At 42.0% G+C, this 22,877-nt stretch overlaps 1 protein-coding gene across 1 annotated transcript in view; it reads right to left on the minus strand.

Moving 5' to 3' along the window:
- Nucleotides 1–22,877, minus strand: part of PDIA5 (protein disulfide isomerase family A member 5) — a 99,508-nt gene that overhangs the window by 14,526 nt on the left and 62,105 nt on the right. The window contains exons 13-15 of the mRNA XM_042040493.1: nt 18,441–18,511; nt 16,984–17,147; nt 14,273–14,403 (exon numbers count right to left, since the gene is read on the minus strand). Coding sequence (XP_041896427.1) covers nt 14,273–14,403; nt 16,984–17,147; nt 18,441–18,511 — 366 coding nt within the window. The remainder of the gene's footprint in view (nt 1–14,272; nt 14,404–16,983; nt 17,148–18,440; nt 18,512–22,877) is intronic.

Raw genomic sequence — 22,877 nt, forward strand, 5'->3', positions numbered from 1 at the left:
GGGAAGAGAAGCAAATCCAAAAGGCCAGACATCATTCATGGATGGAGAGCAGGTGTCCAATCCCGGGTTAGGATGACTGTTGCTGGCCTTCCTGGAGACCTTCCTGCTGTTCACCACAAATGGACAACCCCTGAAGAGTTTCACAGACACAGCACACAGGAACCCAGAGCTTTGTATGGGAGATAGGCTGATACTTCTTTGTACCACTGCAGCATTGAACAAAAGGCCAGATGATCCCTTGCTTTAAAATACACTGAATTTACTCAAACATTTCAGAAGAAGTCACAGAAGGGAAACTAGAACTGCTGTCTTGATTTGAGGTCTAGATGTGAGTGCTCTTAATTCAGAAGCAATGTCTACAAGTTATTGTCTATGAATAATCTATCAAAACATCATTACTATACTAAATAAGGCTTTGAAAAGGAAAGTACCTGCAGATTTGTAACAAATGACTTTTTTTCAAACCCAGCACAGAGGCTGATCCCAAGCAAAGACTCAGGACACTATTTTTTGCGTTAGATGCATATTAAAAAAAAGCCCAGACTGTGTAATGCTGACAAAGGAGTTAATCCTGCTATTATTTCTGGATAGGAACAGAAAAATCACAAATGAGTTGCTCACAAACACCAATTATAGCTTATGCTAGTGTTGTTTACCAGTATTTTACATGATGAGCAAGTGTTACTTTGAAGTCAGGACTGAACAAATGCCCTCTTAGGAGACTTGCAGCCACCTTCCTAAGCTACACTCACTCTTTCAGCTGACAAGAAAAATATTACCTGTGCATAAACACTGCTCACCCCTTTCCACAAAGGAAAGGCTGAATACCCCTTTCAGCTTCACCAACATGTAACTGCATTGCTTACATGCACTGGTTTGAATTGTAGAGCATTTCTTTCTTTGGAATAGGATTCTGAAAGCACTGCAGTGACACACCTGTGTAAATACACTGAGAGTCTATGCAGTAGCTAAGAACACCAGAAAGTCAAGGGAACATTTCCTGGGAAACTGAGGCACTTCTGTAAACCCATCTTAATGGCTTCAAACTCTTTATGCAGCACGATGGCAGCTATCCTGTAGCAGCTGTGTTTCAGTGGGAGATAGTGCAGTGTTCTACAGCTTGCAAACTATTAACCTTGTTGAGTCGTTCAGCATTTGCCTGGGAGAAAACGGTCAAGAAAGAAAAGGAGGAGGAGGACGAGGAGGAAGAGAAGAAAGAAGAGGTGGAGGCTAGGGTTTCAGGCTGCTCCCATGTCCATCAGCCCACTTTGGTGACCCTTCTTCTCTCGTACCACTTGTTTGTCCTGTCTGCCTGATACTGAAGAGCATGCAGGTCAAGCCTGTATCTTAACACATCTTGGATAATTTCCTGTACTGTGGGGGATTGCCTTGGTTGACTTGTTAACATTGCTCTACACAAATAAATCAGAACTGGTGACAACATCTAAAAAGAATTTCATAAACAAAAAATGTCCTCTAAAACAGGAATACTTGTTCTTAACTACATGCTGCAGTTTTTCTGGAAAACACTTCCAACTGTTACACTAAAACATAAAGGCTCCTAAAAACTTAAACCCTTCAGGTTCCCTTTTTTTGCTTATGAGCCTGAGATTGGAATTTAGATTTCACCAAAGAACATCTTTTAAACCCTTAATAAAAGATATTTCAGGACAGTAAGGCCTCTCTCAAAGCCTCTAGTGAAGCTGTAGCAGAAGAGCTCTTCATGAGCCCCACTCCTCAAGAAAATCAGAACACAAATAACAAGCATATTGTTCCACACAAAAATACCATATCCGATACCAAATCACGAGAGGTTACCTTCATTTAGCCATCTGAAGCTCCATTCCTCCTCCCTTCACTTCTCTCTTGGCCCAACCGCTTTTCTTTACTGCACTGTGCTTGCAAAACTAAAACACAACCATATGGCTTTTGGCAGAGCTGCCTCCACGTCCAGTAGGCATTTTGTTAGCCTTGGACATCCATCCACGGAACAGATGTGAATGCTACACTGAATTCCCGAGGAGTTTCAAGGAGTCACTGAAAAAGGGGGAAGGAGCACATCATATGGAACAGCAGAACTTCATCTGTTACAACTTAGAAGGATTGCCAAATGCAGCAAACACTTGGAAGTCACCCAACCCAGTCATTCTATTTAAAGCACACATGCCAAAAAAAATAAAAGCAGAGGTTGATGTCTTCATTTTGACAGACGGAAAACTTGTTCTCCCCATTCCCTCTTAGCACCCACTGTCACACATTTATTTTAAGTGTTAACACTATCTTCTAGATTCGAAAGTGCAAAGAAAGGAAATGTACTGAGCACAGTAAATGAGGATAGGAAGTGTGCAGCCTCCTTACAAAGGATTTCTCAGATGGGCTGCAATGGAAAGAGATTAAATCGGTGGCACATGAAGGTGTGGGTAAGGTGCCAAGAACCAAAAAGTCCTGCCCCTTCTCAGTCACTATGGACTAAACAAGCGGGAAAATTGCATTTTCGTTGAATAATTTGGATCCTTTGGTAAGCACACAGACTTCCTGCAAGGATAAGAAGTGGAGTTTTAAGGGAGCAGCATTGAAAGCAGCACTTCTTGGAGCAGAGCCTTCTAACACAGATCCAGGGCTTTGCTTTAACAATTTTCTTTTTTCGTTTTTACAACAGTGTCAAATTTGATCTCAACAGGGTTAAGAGCAGATGTGAACTGAACAGTAATTTCCTGTGCCTGACTTGAGAAATGTGAAAGAAACCTGCTCCTGAAACATCCAGCCTTTCCACAGGATCCCAGTACTGGCACTCAAAACCTCTAATCACTCCTGCACATCTCAAGATAACTCCATTTCCTAATGCAGAAACACAGTTGCATCACCCAGTAGGAAAACGAGAGCTTGACATCTAAGGCATGTGCAGTATGTGCTGAGGCCATTCCCTGTTCTCAGTCAACAAACAATTTAATAGAGCTCTGGCAAGGCACTCTCACCTCTGTGCTCAGAATTTGGCTCTCTTGAGGACCCCCCATACAGTCCATCCTGACATCTGCTCTCCCTGACCTGCCAGGGCACAAGGGCTGCACACTTAAACCACAAGCCCCTGGATCCATGTGAGAACACCTGCAATCGAGGAGTTCTAAAGTTCTCTTTGCCTTTGTGCTACAAATTAGAAAATTTACACAAACCCAGTATTTTCTGCAAGGTTTTTCTCCACCATTCTTTGTAACGTTGGTAGGAGCCAGGAAGGCACACACTGTGGTGCAGTCACAGCAGGGACCATCACATTCCTCACCCTGAAAACCAAGTAGTTCTCGACTGATCCAGTACATGAGAAATATGGTTTCTCTGGGAAAAATTCAAGAGGAATGGCTGATGAACAGCAGACAAGGGAAATCAAGCAAGCCAGCAAGCAGGCTTCACTCAGAGCCATTATCACTGAGGGGAGAGGGAGTCAGATTAAATCTCCTCTAATTAGAGAAGCATTTAAAGGAAAGCTAGTGGGTCTTTTGGGAGATGAAGTGGTGGAAAATATATAACCCAGGTTATTTTCCATGGACTGCATTTACTGATAGCAGGAACAACCTCAAGGTACAGCATCTTCTCTGGGTGTCTTTGAAGAAAGACCCAATGACCCAGCATTGGTTTGGGCACAGAAAGGTGCTGGAGCTTCTTTCTCATGGAAACACTGCTCTGAGGGCTGTGAAGAAATAAAGAACTGCAGGGTTGAGCTCGATGTGATTTCCAAAATGATGCCACAACACATTTGTTACATGATGTAAAACAAAGATATCACACGGGGAAATGGAAAAACTTAACTAAGTGCTCACATCATCTTGTGAACTGATTTTTTGTTTTTTAAACAAAAAGCAGACTGAGGAAAAAATAATATAAACCCACTTGTCAGGTAAGGTAAGAATGACACAAAATTGATATGATGTGGTAGCAATTTGATAAATTTTCAGACATCATATCCTGTGAAAACATCTTCCATAATTGCAGGATCCCATGGGATGCAGAAGGGATGCAAAGAAGATTTCAAAGCAATGAAACAATCTAGTGAATAACCTACATGTTTTTATTACATTCAAATGGATAATTTTTCATTGAGGGGCTTCTTTTTTTAACCAGTGAATTGTTTAGAGACGATAGTGAGTCAAAAGTAAAACTTAAGAGATTCTTAAAACTTCAGTGTACACAGGTATTAGGACCAGATGGCAATTCTAAAGATGTCTCCAGAGCAGTGCATGAAACAGATGCACCCTGTTGTACAACAGTCACCTCACTACATTTAAAATAAAATTGTGGCAGATTTTCAGAATTGCCTAAAGTAATCAAGTCCTCTTTCCAAAAACCACAGGTTTCTACTTGCTTAAATATGAAAAACATCCTTTAAGTTACTTCATGCTTTGTTTAATTTGAAACTACAAAGCCCAGTGATAAAATTTAACCTCTCTACAGCTGAACAGTACAAGGTTAATTCAGTTTCCCTAGAAGAGTGGAAGCTGTATTAGCATAGCACATAGAATGAAGGTGAAGCTGTTTTTTAATGAATATAAATCAAAAGCTAACAATTTGTACAAAATAGATAAAGGAAGCAAATGGACATCAAAGCAGTATCTACAGTCAGCAGAGGTAATAATGATGTTTTAACTATATAAGGGGCTTTAAATGTATTAGAAGCAAAAGAAATCCAAACAATGCTAGCAATACAGCTTTGAAAGAAAATGATGGAGTTGTCAAAAGGAACTTCGCTGAATATATAAATTAAAATAGTAAGTACTATAGTAAGTGTGGAGAGGGCCTCTATGCCTGGTACCTCTGAAATGCTGTTTGCCGTTCTGGGCCCACAAATCAACAATAAGCTCAAACTGGAGGGGGCTCAGAAGACCCATAAGAAAAACATCAGTACTGAAAGATGTGTTTCAAGGCAAAGGGAGTCAGGAAGCAGAGTGTGTCAACAGCTTAAATCCAAAGATTAAGAAGTGATAGAAATGGAGAAAAGTCAGTCTCTAAATTTCATTATAACGAGCTATTCAAGTTGGGTGCCAAGAGCTGAATAAGCTCCAGAGATGGCTGCGTGCTGAAGCCAGTCAAATTTAGATGGAAATTCATATTCCCCATCACTAGTGATTTTTAGTCTGAAAGGAAATGGTTTTCTAAAAGAAAAGCTTTCACACAGTGGCTCTCTACCTGATCAGAAGGCAGCTGTCCTTGACTTGCATCACTGAGCTGAGACTGCTACAGCAGTGACGTGGTCTGGCTGTCCTTGTGTCACCATCTCCAAGTGGCCGGAGCTGCAGCAGCCAGCACTGCCTGCAGGTCAGGCAAGGACAACATCCCCTGCCAACCCTAACCTGAGCATCCCAACTAAAGCACTACAGCAGCACAGATCGGGCATTTGGAGTTCAGAAAGCACTACCTTATGCCTTCTGCCCGTCATTAATACATAATGATTTATAACCCTACCCATGTCGTTGCCGTGCGTGCTTTTAGCATCTTGTACCTAATAAAATCTTGATAAATAAAGTAGCAAAGTGGTGTGCATATATTTTACATGAGTTTTTTTTTTCAAAGAGATAGTTTAAACACGCACACATTTTAATGTAGGCTGCTTTCATATTAAATGCACTAACTTAAACTGTCAGTACTTTCATAACAAAGTCCTGGCCAACTCCTTAGAGGAGATCTGAAAGCCCAGTAATTTGTGAGACCATGGCATTTGTGCTGTCTGTGCTCTACCCTCAGTATGAGAAAGGGCTCTGTTCCCTCCTCAGCCCCCGGCTTCCTTTAGTACCTCTCAACGGGTGATCTCAAATGCTTTAACTAATATCAATTAATTACGCTTCAAATTGCCCCTAAGAGAGACAGATGTGATTATCCCCCTCTGTCATTACATCCAAGGTTAAACAGAATCAGGAAGAGGTTAAGTGACTCTCAGGGTTCACAATCCTGCCTGACAGGGAGCCGGGCTGCAAGGTGCTGACTCCATTCGTTCAGCTGCACAACCATCAGGGCCTCAGAGGGCTCAGCATGTGGCAGGATGGAGCCCTCAGCGTGCAAAGTGCAGAGCAGAGAATGACTTTCCAATTCCCCATCTCTGCTTGAAATCATCACTGCTTAAATAACAGGGGTAGATAGTGCCCGCCGTTATTGGTTTTTAAATGACTGCAATTCTAAGCAAGTGCAAGCAGCAACCCTGCACAGCTATCAAAGCCAGCCCGGGAGTTTGTACACCGCAGAATCAAGCTAAGCCTATTTCCACTTCAAGAGTTCCAAGCAATTAACTAGAATTAAAACAAGAATATTACTTGGTCAATCAAGGAAAGACAGGCCACAGACAGTAATTGCACAGATAAGAGCTGAAAAAGGGTATACTGCTTAAACCAATGCAATTCATGTGGCTACAGGAGTTACTGAATCCACAGGCAGATTTCAGAAAGGCATTTGGAGATGTTGCTGAAAGGTTAATTCACTTTGTTTTATCAGTAGAGAACTGGAGGGCCTTTTAATTGAATATCTGGACCCAAAGCTCATTTGATGACATGACCTGACACCACAGTATAATCATATTTCTAAGACACAAGATATTAGTAATTGAAAGAGGGGGATTTTTTCTTTGATTTGAAAAATGTTATGAGGTTTTCAGTTAAGCATCAGGTCAACCAAGGCTTGTCTTACTACTCTTAACAACAGGCACACTACTCCAAATTTCACAGCCTGCTGGTGGATTTTGTTGAGTTTTTTCCCAAGCTATTGGAACTCTTATTTTGTAGCACTTTGGAGGTATGAAAAGAAGACAAAACATAAAAACCCAAATTATTTGAAAACCATAGCCATGAGACATGAACAATTGCAACAGCAGCAACAAAGTCATTGGAACAGGTCAAACTGCAAAGTGAGGAGAGTAAAAAGACTCGGCACAAAATTCTTGGACTGCTTTATCCATTACAAAAAGCAAGGATATGACTGACTGCAGTGAATTACAAATGGCATGCTAACACTCAGCATTTGGCAACAAGCAATCCTTTTGAGATGGAAAGCTGTACAGCAAGTCACCTCTGGACAGAAAGGGTTAAAGAGCAACAGTTACACCCAGAACAAACCTGAGTGCCAGTTCCAGCAGACCTGCATTTTCCACTGTGTCACTGGCCTGTGTAGCTCAAACAAAGCTAGCAGCAGTGGTTAACCAAGTCAGCATCAGCCCTGGTTAACTGCAAACACAGCTACAGTGCAAATGAAAAAATTTTGCCATCTGACATAGCAGAAAACATAACTAATAGAAGATACACTGCTGAGTTAGCAACAGCCAGCAGAACACTGGAATTTCAGCTGTGCTGATGTTTAAAAGTAGCTCCTGTTCAGACAATGTTACACATCACCAAAAAAAAACATCTGTCTTATTGGAAATGGGTTTCATAACAGTGCATAAGGATGGGTGACATATTCACAGTCTCCTAATGTACCCACAGTGAGACTGCACCAACACAACTATGTGTCTGCAGGGAGAGAACTCCATGGGGCAAGAACATGCCCTTCCCTCCCCTTCTCACAAGCTGGAGCTGTTTATATACAGGCAATATTCTGCACACCAAATCAAGCAGCTGTAACACTTTAGGGTTACAAAACAAGAGGAGCTGGATCACCCCAACAAATTTTAGTTTAATGCCACTGCCCCACCACAGCCACCTCTGAGCACTCTGTGACAGTTATGCACAGCCTGGGGAAGCACGTCAACTTCTGAGTTGAGAGCAGTTCAAACTGTTCTCTCAGTGCTAATTATTCCCCTCGGCACAAACACTGGGGCTAAGAGCAGTTCTGCCAGCCTGATTGCAGAGACCACTTTGTAAATCCATCCTTTATCAAACTCAGCCTGTTAAGGGGCTCTGTGGCATCAGCACTATTTACACCGACAGAACACACCTCTGTAACGTGCCTGTAACAAGAGCACCACGGATGCAGGAGAGAAAGCAGTTAGTGGCAGAGCTAACATATCAAAATTCTGCAGTGCCAGCCCACATGGGATTTAAAGCCTCATTATCAGAGGGTCCAGATCTCACCTCTGCCTCAGTCAACAACCAGAAAATCCTTCCTGCAAGGCTTTTTTCCTTCAAAGGGATTCTTTCTGTTCAGCACATTTTTAATAATTTTTTTATAGCTTAAGCTTCATTTACAAACACATACATTTTGTTCAGGCTCTTTGATACAGCCTCCTAATCAAAATTTAACAAGATGTGCTTGCAAGTGACAGGAAAACATCTTGGTGGGAGCCAATCCAAGGCCATTGTGGGACACTAAATTAATCTGTGCTGCTGCTTTGCTCCGCACATCTGAACTCATAAACTCAATTGTCGAGTATGTTCTCCCCCTCTGCGCATACTTTGCACAGAACTATGTCACCCAAGTCTGCTGAGTGACACACCAGAGACCCAGACTGCTCATCTCAGGCCCAGAAGCCACAGGCTGAGGCCTCACAGCCAATAAAATTTGCCATGTTTTGCTACAGCAGTGCAACTTAGCCAAAACACAGCATTATCTCCCCAAAAATGCCTGTGTAAAGGCTGAGATACGATGCAACCACCCTTGTCCAAGCTTGCTCCAAAAAATAGGAAGGATGAAAAGGAAACATTACTGCTTCCTTCAGAACAGCTTTTTGATGACAGCTTGGGTCCCAGGGCTGGAGGAGCACACTGCCCTCCTGGCTGTCATCATTAATACCTAAAAACCATATGCACTGTCTGTGCACACAGTGTGACCCACTCTGGCAAGGACTCTCAGCCAGCTGCTTTTTGTCATTGTATATTCCTTGATGCATAACTTGGAAAGAAGAAACCAAGCGGTTTTTGTTGTGAAAACACAGAGAAGGAGCATACCAGGATACAGAATAATTAATATTTTGAACAAAGTTTGTGGGTAAAATGAATGCAGGTTTGCTTAGCTCTCAGCATTTTATGCGTTTGTGATGAAACGCACAGGAGTGGGCAGGACTCATTTAGTCAGATCCCTGTCTGATTTCTCATTGCTGAAGAAAGTCCTACCTGATTTCCCACTTATTTCTTAATGCTGCCCAGGAGTTGACCCATCAAGCAGCAGTGATGTAAATATTCCTGCTTTACTGTCTTTGTTTTACATCAGAACAATACCCAGGTACCATCTCCCACAAACAGCTTAGATTAACACACAGCCTTTTAATGGCTCAAACAACATCCCAAAGTCTTCTGGGACTTTATCAGATGCAATACCAATTAGGCACCTTCATTCACTTCTTCCAGCCCTGAAAGAAAAACTCTACAAAAAAGTTTAAGTGAAGAACCAAGGAGGCTGATGTCTTTAACTGCACATCCTCTTGCAGCAGTACAGCAACTTGCTCCATCCAAACACCTCATTAAAATCATCCTCAGGATGGTTTATTTCTGGGTGCTCTCTGGGTAACCCCCATGGGTCAGGCTTCACCAGAAAATTAATTTCATCAGCTGGAAAAAGTTATTTCCAGTGAAGTGAAAGTTTCACTGCTGAACACAGAACCAGAATTCAGCTCCCAGCAAAGCATTTATTAAAAATACCCATTCTGCAAACCCTGTTGAGTCCCACAAATTGAGGCTATTTGGCAAGTTAATAACATTGGCAACTGCCACCCTTATGAACCATTAAAAGGGAGCACCTTCCCTCAACTACTTCCCATTGCTGCTGAAAGTCTTTATTTTTTAAGAGTGCTTATTAACTTGTGTTTTGACACTAAAAGTAGAAACTGAATGAGTTTGCTCAGTGCCGAGTCCTGCCATTTAAACTGACTGATCTAAAAACAGAGTGCCCTCCCCCCCATCATTTGGACCTGTTAATGACCGGTCTATTACATATAATTCCTTTCTGACACAGTTGATTCATTTGTAGTCTCTTTGGAAGCAGCAATCTCAACCAAAAAATGACACAAATGTGTTTTCATGTGTTGGCCTCTCATTCTTCTAACTCTAAAGTGGACATTTTCTGTTTCTGTTTGAGAATTAGCAGGGGATGTTATTAAGCCTTTCCTGTTTAGAGAAAATCAGAACTGGATGAGAAGAGGGAAAAACAACCCAAACCACAATCAACAAAACCAAACCCCAAACCCAAACTCCAGTATAACTATTCCTAGAAATACAGCATTGCAGTGTTGGAAGGCACTTCTGGAGATCATCTAGTAAAACTCCCTTGCTCAAAACAAGGTCAACTACAGCAGGTTGCCCAGCCCTGTGTCCAGCTTGGGTTTTGAGTATCTCCAAGGATGGAGCCTCTTGAGTCAACCTGTTCAAGTATTCAACCACAACCACAGTAAAAAAATCACCGCTTCTAAATGTTTAAGCAAACTTTCCTGTGCTTCAGTTCGAGCCCATTGCCTCTTGTCCTGTCCCTGGGCACTGCAGAGAAGAGTCTCACCCAGCTTCAATCACTCTTTTTCCCCCCTTAATTCTGTTTGAATAATGCAGCAAAAACACCTCCAACTGCAAAGACATTATTTACTGGAACTTTTGATACCCTTTGTGATTCTGACAACTAATCACAACCAACTGCTTCTATTTTGCAGTTTTCAGTGCTACAGTAGTAGGAGGTTAAAATTTAATGCATTGTCAAAGTCAAATCTCAATTATCTGGAATAACAGAGTGGAGAGAGCACATAAAAGTAAAAATGCAGATAAAACACATCCAGATAAGCTATATGAACAGGGAGGACATAAGAGAAAGAAAAGTCAGGGCGCTGATCCCAGAAGAGGCACTGATGCAAACAGGTCAGTCCAGGATGGCTGGCTTTAGTGCTGCAAGCCTTGAACCAAGCTCTGGCTGTAGAGCACAGACCTGCAGCCACTGCCCTCCTGACCCTGGCTGGTTCAGCACTGCAGTCTAACTGCTCTTGTCCATTTGGCTCACTTCCTAACATGCTCCATAGCCCCCAAATCCCGATCATCCACGTACCAGGCTCTGTGTGCACACCAAACTATACTCAGACTAGTTGTCTCCTCTCCCCATTTCTGGACAAAGCCAAACAGTTATAAAAGAAAACCTGGAGTAGTTCATGGAATCCAGTACTCCAAGGACTGGATGAGGGAAAAAATACAGACACAAATCACATAAACTCTCCCCAAAAGCTTCTTAAATGCTTGTGCATTAATCTTACTGCTTTCAAATACTCCCCTAACCCCTCACAGCAGTCCCCACATGCACCTGTGGCTTCATGCTTCCCTTCTGTAGATGGTATCACTGTCTTCCTCTTATTTCAGGCATTTGAACTTAGACACATGAGTGGGATGACAATTACATCTTCTCAAGAGCTGCACAAGGGTCCAGAGAAGAGGTGGGCAGGTGCTGTGCAGCACAGATGCCAGCAGCCTGCTCCAGGTCCTATCCCTGAGTAGCTCTAACACATGCCAGCCCACACTTCAAGCCTGTGTGGCATGGTACAGACCTACCCAAAGGACATCTGGATGAAGATCTGGTCCCAGGTCATTAACGGCACAAGTAGCACTGGGTTTTCTACAGCAGGCACTTTTTCCCAAGTCAGTATTGGGAACCTGCCCGTATTCCTGCCTCCTGCCCCAAATCAGTCACTACAGCACACACAGATGCCAGCAGGCAGGAATGGGAATGTGAAATCAAGATCTCTGTGGGTGTCAAGTCCGCAGGGGCGGACTTTCTCCCCCAGTAATTTCAAGAGTTTTGATTCCAATTCTCAGTCCTTAAAAGACTCCACAGGCATGAGGAATAACCTTTATGCTTCACCCATATTCCAGGAGACAGAGTAATGAGTTCCCTATCTTTTCCATGTGGATGTAGTCTTCTCTTCCAGAGCTAAATCACTGTGAAGCACTGTTCAGTACCATTAAAGCCCTGCTCAGCTCAGTCCTGAGTTATCAGCACAGCAGCACATTGGTGGCTCTCCTATACATATTAAGTAATTTGGACAGCAAGCTGACACAGAAAAGCCAGCTCTCATTTTAATTTGCATCTAAGATATATATCTGTGGCCTTTACCTAAAGGTTTGTCACTCTAGCTGAAAGCTTGACAAAGGTCAGAATACTCAACTTTCTGCTTTAAATTCTAATGACAGATGAGAGATACATTTCTTACCATAAATATTTATATGTAAACATACTTTATATATGCATGCATACACACACCCCCCCAATCTTAAAATATCTCAGCATATGTGTAAGTGTAACAAATACTGCCACAGAGTCACAAGTGAATGGAGTAGCATACTGTGAGTCTGCCCTCACCCAAGATGTGGATCTGAATAGAAAATTATTTGAGGTAATGGGACCTTGAAACTTTAGCAGTGTTCCTTCTGCACTAAAATAAGCAAGTTAAGATTAATCGGCAGTGTAAGCTCCAAGAGGTCTCAAAATTGAGAAAATGGTAAACAAAAGCTAATCTATCAAATTTATCAGGAGGCACATTATCACTCTAAAAAGCTGAAAAAACATAATGATTTGATTCATTCTAATTATTCTAGTGCATTAATGTTTATTTCATAGAAAACGAGGATTTAAAATATTAATCTGGTGCTTTCCTCTGCACCCAACAAAGTGCAGGCTCGTTGCACTCCCTGTGTGTGTCTTTCTGCTTTGCTCACAGACACTTCCACATTTAGAGAGAACAAATCTGACAAATCAGAAACTGTGTATGACTCACGTACTGACACCACAACAGCAACGCTGTCTTAGGAGTCATGGGAAGGCCAGACAGGGTTCCAGTTAACACCTCTTTGTCCTGTATATAGGTGGTCTCATGCAGCACTGTGTCAAAAACAGTGCAAAAATGTGTCTGAAGTGCAGCCTCGAAGGACCCAACAGTTTTACATCATGCAAGCCTTGCTTTTACAGCCTGCTCATGCAGACAGGGCCAGGCTGACCTCCATTTGCCCCTTCTGAAGTAAGGTGGTGGTGGAAGTCCAACTGCAAAAAATTAGCCCATCAGGCAAGTTGCCTCATGCTTTCAACCCTGGGAGCCGCATACTCATCACACATAAAGTCTTTGCTTTAAACATGGCCTTCAAAAAGACCAAGAATCTAACTGCCTTAAAAAGGTGCAGCTAAAAACCAAAAGTGAAATAAATCTCTCTTATGCAGAAAGTCACTAATTGGGAAAAGAGAACTCAAGAGACAGTGAACTCCTAAATCTTACCATTTCCTGTGCAATCATTTGATTTTAAAATTGCAATTTGCTCTTAACCAGCTGAGGTCTATGAATCAGAAATTCCTGCCATATGGCCAATTTTTAGTCAATAGGTGGTGGGAACTGGAGTGGAGAAGGGATTATGTCCCCTTCTGTTTTCTTTTACAACCTTCCAGAAATCTCCCTCCTGAATTGCACCCCTGCTTTCTTCCACATCCCTTCATGGGAGCCCCAAAGCATTCATGTTTAATTCTCTAACAGAAAAGCAAAATAAGGGGCAGCCTGATCAAACATTAAGGACCTTTTTCTCTCTTTATGGAAAATACCTTCAGTTTAATGGGACAAGTTGGTAACTGTTTATCTGAAGGTTATCCATAATTGCTGGCTATGTGATATGGAAGAATTTTTTTTTGCATCTGGTGAGGCTGTAAAGGCACGTTAATAGTATCTAATATTAAATGCCTGGATTATCTTCTCCCTTTGAAAAATCCCTCAAAAGTTAAGAACTTGTACCTAGTCTGCCTGCCTCTGGGACAGCACAGGAACACAGAAGAGGTTCCTCTCATTCACCTTATTTATAAAGGGCCTGATTCTAAACTTCTCTAGAAATATTCTCAGGAGCTTGAAAAACAAAGTGATTATGTGGTGCATGCAAAACAATCTAGGAGGAGGAAGCTATGTCCCTAGTCCCAGTGGAGACTTAAATGCAGATTTATTGCATGCAAAATTTACTCCATCAAAATTTGTTCTCTGCCTCGTGGACTGGCTCCTCCTACACTACTGTATTGATTTCACTACTGAAGTGCTGCACTAATGAATCAGGCTCTCCAAGTCCACTGTGCTACTATAAAGGATCACATTTTATTATATGGACCATAAAATGAAGCAGAGGAAAATAAATCTGTTTTGTTTTTGTATTGCTGCCGGCTTTGGTGTCTGCATTAAATAATATAACCATTATATACTGTTTTGTTTCCATTTATAAAGATACAAATGATTGTGCCTATGATGGTCCCATGCACTTATATTCAGAATCAGCTCTTTACCCTTAAAAGTCTGGGGACAGTGAGGGAATTATTTCAGGATTTCATAACAACTGTAGGGCTTATAAAACCCATCCATGTAGAGAGGTTATTTACTCACATGGTGCATAGAACATGACAAGGGTGTGCTTCTTCTTCTTCAAGGACTCCCTGAAGTCTTCTCCAGCAAGGTGGATAACACTGGTCTGTTTTTCTTCCCATGCAGGCTCAGGTGGAGGTGGTGCTTCAGGACTAGAAAAGAAAGACAATGAAATTGGTTTGAAAATGTTTCTGGAAACAGATAAAGGGACAGCATCATCCTGGTCATAATTAGCATGAGGGAACTGATGTGAAAAATCCTTCAGGGTGCCTGCGCAATAGAAAGACATACTCAGTATTTCCAACACCAGGGAACAGCAAAAAAGATGCAAGTTAATTTCTGGAACTCAACAAAAATATAATTTAAGGTATTGTAGTCAGGCATATGAGTAGAAATGTCGAATGAAGACTTCCTACATTGCATCCAACATTTGGGTGGAAAAAACATGGCTTTGTATCACTGTATCATCCACAGGCATGAGCTGAGAAGAACAGCAAGCAGGTGGAATCAAAAGGCAACCGATATAGAACAGCATCTTCCATTCAACCATCCTTTTTGTACTCTTTATCACCATCACGCAAACTTCTGTAATGAATTTCATGACCTTCTCTAGAATTCAGATATTAAAGCCCAGATGCAATAATCAGCATTGTTCCATTTGGAATACTGGGGGTGACTGAACTGGAATATTTCACCTCGGTAAAGAGAATGTCAGGTTTCAATTATGACTGCACATACTGGCTACATCAGAGCAATCCCGCACACCTAGAGCACCTCTAACAAAAATTCTGCTATTCACTAGCTCACAGACTTCTCTCAGACTCATTAAATTCATTCCTGCTGTATCTTAAATAGTGATTACTTATATAAAATCATCAGAATGGTGCCACAGTATAAAGACCTTCATATGTCGTCTTGGTAATAAATTAGCTTTTCAGACTTTCCTGACACTTTGAATGACACCATATTAAGTTGTATCAGGTACATAAAAACCAAGTGGAGAAAAACTTAATTTTCAAAGCCCTTTCTCAAGGTCACTTGGTGGACATTCACTGTATTTCCATTGTTACTGATTTTCCAGTTGTTAGAGAAAAAGTTAGATGGGCTGAATTTTCCCACAAACACAGTTGTTGTGAGCTATCACTGATTACAGTTACAGAGGTGTGACTTATTCTCACAAAAACTTTTCCATGCTGACCTGAAATAAGCTACCTAGGAACTGGTAACAACCTCGTGTGGCAGCACAATCACCAGAGAGGAACCAGAGCCAAAACCCACATGGCTGCAACTAGACCACCCATTGAGACAGGTCTCCACAAGCTGGACTTTTATCACCAGCCTGCACCCCAGATGATTCCCTATTTCCACCACCTTCAGTGCAGCTGTGAAAATTCTATCCCTGGTCAGAAAACAAGGATGCTATTCTAATGCCTCTCTAGCTGGGAGAACATCCAGGAGGCAAGAGCAGGAGACAAGTTGTCTGGGTTTCACCTGTATTGCTGACTAGCTGAGGCTGCAGACAAAAATATTCCAGAGGCACACCAGGATCCAGAAGAATTAACACCCCTTCCCTGTTCCTCATTGCTTATTCACCTGCCAGTATGTACAGGCAGCATCAGCCTGACTGTTTAACTCAGTATAAATTACACAGTGCTCAAAAGAGTCAAGCAAAGCAGTGAAATGAGGACAGTGACTTAACATACAATATGGATACAGCAGCCTGGAGCCTGCGTGGGCAGGGAGGCCATAGGAGTACCATGTCTAAAAGTAAAACACAGATAAAGCTTCCCAACATGCTACAAAGATCCTGCCAGACCGTATCTATTACCTGATTTGAAGCCATCAGAGATGTAATGAGAAAGGAGAAAAGAGAAAGGAGAAAAGGGGGAAGGACGAAAGGACAGGAACCAAAAAACCCCACACAACCTCCTCCCCCACAAGATAAGTGGGGAAAAATATAGATTACATTCCTCATGCCAACTGCACGTAACAGTTAAATGATTAAAATATTCACAAAACTCTGGCAGGTTTTCTTCCCCTTGACTAATGCACAAAATACATTAGGCTTACAGTACCTAAAGAAAATACATATTTTATATATATATGCATACTTTTACATACATGCATATATAACGCATATTTAAAGAGAGAATTTTACCAGCAATTTAATTTGAAATGGAATTATTGTCATCATTTTTATAGCAAACTTAATTCTGCATATTTCAGCACACCACCCAAGAAAAGCTGGTTAGTGCTCTCAGAGGTGCTGGTTTTGTTGGTCTCGCTGGCTTTCCTTCAGCCCCACGTGGGTGGAATTCTAGGCATTGGCTCTGAAATGTTGGAAAGAGAAAAGTACAACTGTAGAAATTCACTTACTAACACTGTGATCTGCTGCTTTGTATAAAGAGGAAACAACAAATGTTCTGTTTATTTTTCACAGCCATTGCTATTCCTTCTCTGGTGAAAGGCTTAAGGCATATTTGAAAAATATTTATTTTGGGAAAGAAATACTGGGACAACTATGAAAAACCCCATAGCAAATAAAGGATTTGGTGTATTAGAGACCATAATTAACATACATGTTTCTGTGGGTTTGAATACTGGAATTCAGTTTAATTTTGTTAGCAAGGGATTTAGGCAGTGTTGAAGCTCCGTTTAGTTCCTCACCAAAGCCATCTGCAGGAGTCACTAACCAGAAACCCAAATACTATCTCAAAACCCTCAAAACTTACTTTTGCAGCCAGTCAATGATCTTCTTCTTTGTTCTGAGGTGTGGCAGAGTGTATTTCTCCTCTCCATCTTTAAAATATTTCAAAGTAGGAAACCCTGAGATGTGGTATCTTTCTGCCAGCGCCTTGTTGACAGTAGCATCGACTGCTGCAAGGACACCCGGACTCTGAAACAGAGATCACTTACTGTAAATCTCAGCCACATACACACACCCCTTCAGCAGGACACAGTGGGCATGGGGGCAATCACTCATGGTCTGGGTTCCTTTGCTGCCTCCAGGAGGACATAGTCTTAAGCTGTGCCAGGGGAGGCTTAGGTTGGACATGAGTAAGAATTTTTTCACAGAAAAGGTGATTAGACACTGGAATGGGCTGCCCAGGGAGATGGTGGAGTCACCATCCCTGGAGGTGTTTAAGGAAAGACTGGATGTGGCACTTGGTGCCATAGTCTGGTTGACATGGTGGTGTTTGGTCATGGGTTGGACTCGATTTCAGCAGTCTTTTCCAACCTGATTAATTCTGTGATTCTGAGCACAGACATACAGAAAGACAGAAAGGACTGATGCAAAACCAGAAAGGGACATACTATGGACTAAATGTAACCAGAATCTTACCTGTTCCCCTCCCATTTCTGATAGTATTCTCTGTATATAATTCACTTTATAATGCTTAAGAGCCGTTCTCAGAAATTGCATTTCCTCCCACAAATCCCTATTTCTCCCAGAAGAAACAAGCACTGCTAAAGACAAGTTTACAAATTAATTCTTCCCTAACTTGTGGGCATCTTTTTGTGGACCACTTTTAGATGCACAGAAGAACAGGCATTTGTAGAGTGTGATTCATTGGGTCTTTGTTTTTCTCATCTCCTCCCTCTCCAGCAGCAATAAAGGAACTCTAGATGTCTCCACAGAAGATGCTTAAAGTATGGGGGAGACTAATTCTACTTCTCCTCCTGCATGGTATACACAGCACGAGACCGAATCAATAACACTAATACTTGTATTATTGGATCTCTCTTCTCCAGAGAGCTGATGGAGCACTTAAGATGAAGCTAATGGAGCGCTGCAACCATTAAAAACAGGGTATTTGAAACAGGGATCAACCCCTTCTGTTTTTTTCCAAATCTAATTCATAAATAAAAGCCTATGTTTCTTCACATTCAATGCCTTTAAGTAAGGGGAAAAAAATCCATTTTTGGATTTGATCATATTATGTATAAGGCCTACAGCAGAATACATAAACATTTTTCGATTTTGTTTTCGTTCAAGACAGAATGTTCTTCCTCAGACTTTGGCAGGGCTCATGCATTAGCGATGAGACTGTACTTTGGAAGCACATTTTGAAGGGTCCTGTGGGAGGATGAGAACAGCTGAATTTGTTGTAGGGAGAAAAGTCACTTTTATTACTCTAGTTATTTATTACTGATTATTTGAAGGATATAATAAAGGAAATTAGCTTACATCACTGGTTACATGGAGAAACTCTGCAGCCTTCTCATATTCTGGCTTCATTTTCTTACAGTGCCCACACCCTGCCAAAAAACAAAAATACAATTAAGTTGTATACACCATGGTTATTCATTGACCCATCCAGCCATTATCAAAATCCAAAACCATGTGGTAAAGATTTACTTGAATTCTGTATGCATTAGTAAAGCCTTAGTATGATACAGGGTTTTTTCCAAAATGGCCACAATAGTTTAAACAAAGAACTTAATCTATTAAAAAAAATAATAATAATACACCCCCTGATTTCACACTCACACCTTTTTCCTTACAAAAAGTACTATAAATATTTGTCAAGCCCATTGCTTCTAGCATGCTCTTAGGCAAGGCACAACTTCACCCATTTCAGCTTCCAAATCTTTATCTGCTTTAAAAAGAAACAACACAGCTCCTCATGTGACTTCATGACTTTCAGTGGAGGCTTACACTAGTACAGCTTAATAGAGTAATATAATTTGAATTCAACTGCACTGATAATAAGCCCCGCTTTACAGTGCTGCAGCATGTCCCCCTAGCAAGGATTTGCACTGATTTAATCACATCAGTGTAATTACACCACCACATATGTTCCCAACATAAGCAGGGTCTGTAAAACCGAGATAATGGTGCTTTCTCACTTGTGAGAAGTTCTCCAGAGATCTGCCATTACTTCACTGCTAAGTGCTGACATTACAATAAAATAAAATGAATGCATGAGTGAGAAAAGCAGACTTAGAATAAATTATTTGGGTGTAAATTAAACTGCTTTCAGCTGGTGCAGTTGCTTGCAGGCCCAGGTGAGGTTCCTGCAGCGATGTGAAGTTACACTTTGGCACCTTCAGTGTGATGCTGGGCCTCAGTGACAGCTCCTTCCCTGTCCCCAAGGGACTGGCACAACAGCAGCCTCCCCTGGAACAGTGCACAGGGACGGAGTGGCCGGGATGGACACCTGGCATGGCCAGGGTCAGGTCTGACTGGAGGTGCAGGGAGCTTGGACAAGGCGCTGGCACAGCCCCGGCACACTGCCCTCACCTGCCCAGTGCGCTGGAATCCCAGTGCAGTGCCTCGCTGCACCTCTCCCTCTTGTCTGCAGCAGCAGCCAGCTCGCTTTCCTAAGCTGTTATTGTTGGAATGGGCACTTGAAAACCCAGACTTTGCTGAGCTTTTGGAAGTTGTATCAGAAGATACAGCTAGAAATGTGTTTCAATGCATGCCAGCAAAAGCCGACGCTGAGGTGTGTGGGTAACAGGGCTGGGGCTATTTTTACACCATTGTCCAAAAGAAAATAAACAAAAGACTCTGAACCTCAGCACTGCTTTGTTTCCCTCTAATGGGATGACTGCTGAAGCCAGCAGACACAAACCTGAGCCTGAACTCAACAAGACAAGCATGTTTTATATAGCACAAGTCAAAGAGCATTTGCAGCCAAGAGGCGATAAGACATCCAGGTGTAAGTAACTTCACCAGAGCAAACAGAGCTTCAGCCACCACAGCACATCATGGAACACTTTCAGGGCATGTTTATAGAACAGGGTGAACACATTTGAATAACAACTGCAAATCCCACCTAAGAATTACAGCAAATACCGAAGCGGTTGATCTCAGACCAAACCCCAGTTCAAACACCAGCTATAGTCATACCACTTAGTCATCTGCACAGAAACCACAGCATTAAAGAGCCCCATGCCATTCTTTTAAGCAAAATCCAATAATGGGAGCAGCAGAACAAGGGGAGCTCAGCTGGTGGAGAAAGCTTTGCTTTAATTTTACACCGTGGTGTGAGAATGCTGGGAACCTGATGTGGCAGCTTCACAGGTGAATTCAGGAAGAAGCTGGGAGAGGCTGAGGAAGAGTTACTGTCTCAGTACTGCTTATCTTGGTTAAAAGCACAAAAGAGGCTGGCAAAGTGATTTATTTGCCCCCCACAGAAAACTTGCAGGCATATGGCTTTGTGTAAGGGGCTGACAGATCCCTGCCCAAGTTGATTTATTTCTCCTTCTAGGAGCAGCGAACTTTATTCATTTTGTGCTCTTCCTCACTTCTAAACAAAGGGCATCTCAACTCCCAGCTCAGATACCCGGGAACCTCTCTGAATTAGGTAGCTTGAATTTGTACAAACAATACTTTTCTGCAGGGCTAACTTCACCCTGGTGGGCTTTACACACTGAGTCCTTTAGCCACAGCAAGGTTCATACTATGCTCTGGCTACACTATCCACTCTATTCCAATTATATTACAATCATTAATTAGATCTGATCAACCAAAGGCATTAAACAACCAGAGTTTTCACAAAGCTATGCAGAGGGGGAAAAACCCAAACCAACAACCCAGGCACATTTTGCCCAGGAAATGAAAAAATATCCAAAGCATCTGAAATTCATGTAAGCAATATTTTGGATCAAGATATCCAGACCATGAAATGTCACTGTTCCAAGTTCTTTCATGAACATCACACAGACACAGCACTACTGACTGCCACAAAGCTAACTCACTCATGCTTAAGATAAAGGGAAGAAGCATCAGATCTTTAAAAGGCACTTAAATTCAAACTGAAGTCTTCAAATCTTTATTGTGAATGCTTGTTCTACCCCTGACAGAGGACAGCACGATGTATCAGCCTGGAAAACAGTCACCACATTAAACTGAACCTGAGAGAGGGACAACAAACCTTAAGAGCTTCTCCCACAATAAATGATGCTTTTCTGGCTGTCTTTATGAGAATTTTGCCATTGTGAGCTACAGCCTGCTTTTACCTACCACTGCAGAAAAGGGGAGATAGAAATTACAAGTCAGACCTACAAACTGAAAATCAAATAATCTCTCCTATAATTATTTAGCCTATCTTTGAATAATCCTGTGAAGATTGCCATTAAATTTTCAAGGCCAATGAAAAGTTATTTAAATGAATTCCAAGGTCACTGTCTCTCCTTTGATTGCTACATTAGGTTGTTCAGCAGCAGCTTCATCCCTCTGTGCTAAGCTCCTCTAGTTTTAAATGCTTTCTGTTCATAAAATGAGTGGGAAAATAACAACAACCCTACAGACCCTGAGCCCAAATGCTCCTGTGTGCTGCTGACACAATGGAAGGAGTCCACAGGTCCGCAGTGGGCATCTGTGACAGATGTGCTTCTAGAAGATGCACTGTCCTGTTAAGCATATACTGACATTAAAAGACTAAGCAAGGGAATCAACTCATTCCATCCCAGGTGAGAAGAAAGGCTGCAATCAATACAAGGATGTCCTGTGCCTACTCCAAGCACTGCCATCCTCTGAGCCTCTGTGGGTCATGGCTGGTGGGAACACCCAAAGGTCTTGTAGGTGTCTATCCAAGGGGACTCCCACAGCCTCGTTCTTTTCTTGCAGAAGACAAGTAGCTGCCCTGGGGGTGCAAGACAGAGCTACTCTCCATCTGGCAGCAGAAACCAGTCCAGGTGCTGCTGACCAGGTCAAGACAACTCCTCTGACCTCTCACCCCTCATCTTGATCCTCTTGCACAAAAGGAGCCCCAGGCTGCAAGGGCCAAGGCTCGGCTAGAAAGAGCACACAGATGAGCATAAAGGAAGTGTTACAAGACAGGGAAAAGAAGTCAAAACTTACAACAATCAGTGCTAGGACATCTGGTATGCACCCTTGCTAACCATTTTTAAAACAGATGTCTAAATGAAGCAAGAATTCTTCTTTCCCAGTTTATTTATAATCAATCTTCTCATTTGCACTGTGCAGATGGGCAGATAAGCAGCTCTTTCCTTTGGTGCAGTCACTGTCACACAGCTTAGCTCAGCTGCACCCCCAGACAGTGGTGACCAAAGGTCCCCACATCACCTTGGTCACTTCCCTCCAGAATCCCACTGCAGGGTAGAGGACAACACTTGCTCAGCACTATGTCCTTCATAGAGAGTGACCATATGCAAATGTAGAGGCAAAGGCCAAGCATGGACAGAGCAATGCTGAAGTGAAAGGGTGAGCAGCACACGGACAAAGGAAAGGCTAATAAATGTACCAAGCAACTCTTTTTCCAAGGAAATATCTGTATTTGTTTACAGCAGCCTATCTGGCACCATGGCAAAGATTCACAACACACAGTTGCTCCAAATCTTTTTAGAAATGAACTAATACAAGTACTTCTACTGTTAAAACCAAGTTTTACAGGCAGAAAACCAGTCAAGCAGCTCCAGCTAAGCTCCTGCATATGCTGTCTTAGTGCTGGCCCAAGAATATAAATCTCTGTTTCTGTCATTCAGTGTTTGCTTCTTTCAGGTTATTATGACTATATAAATAAATGCCATGCTTTTGGTCATGTCCTCTCATTTCAAGACAATATTGTCTGAGGATCTGAAGTGTGTGCGACAAGCAAGAGATAAAAGACAACATCCAGGCAGTTGTGAAGAAGCAATTTCTGACATCAAGAACCCT

This window comes from Corvus kubaryi, unplaced genomic scaffold (genome assembly GCF_017639235.1).
Source record: "Corvus kubaryi isolate FWS band 111438036 unplaced genomic scaffold, C.kubaryi_AGA036_p1.0 37396, whole genome shotgun sequence".
In the NCBI taxonomy this organism is placed as follows: domain Eukaryota; kingdom Metazoa; phylum Chordata; class Aves; order Passeriformes; family Corvidae; genus Corvus; species Corvus kubaryi.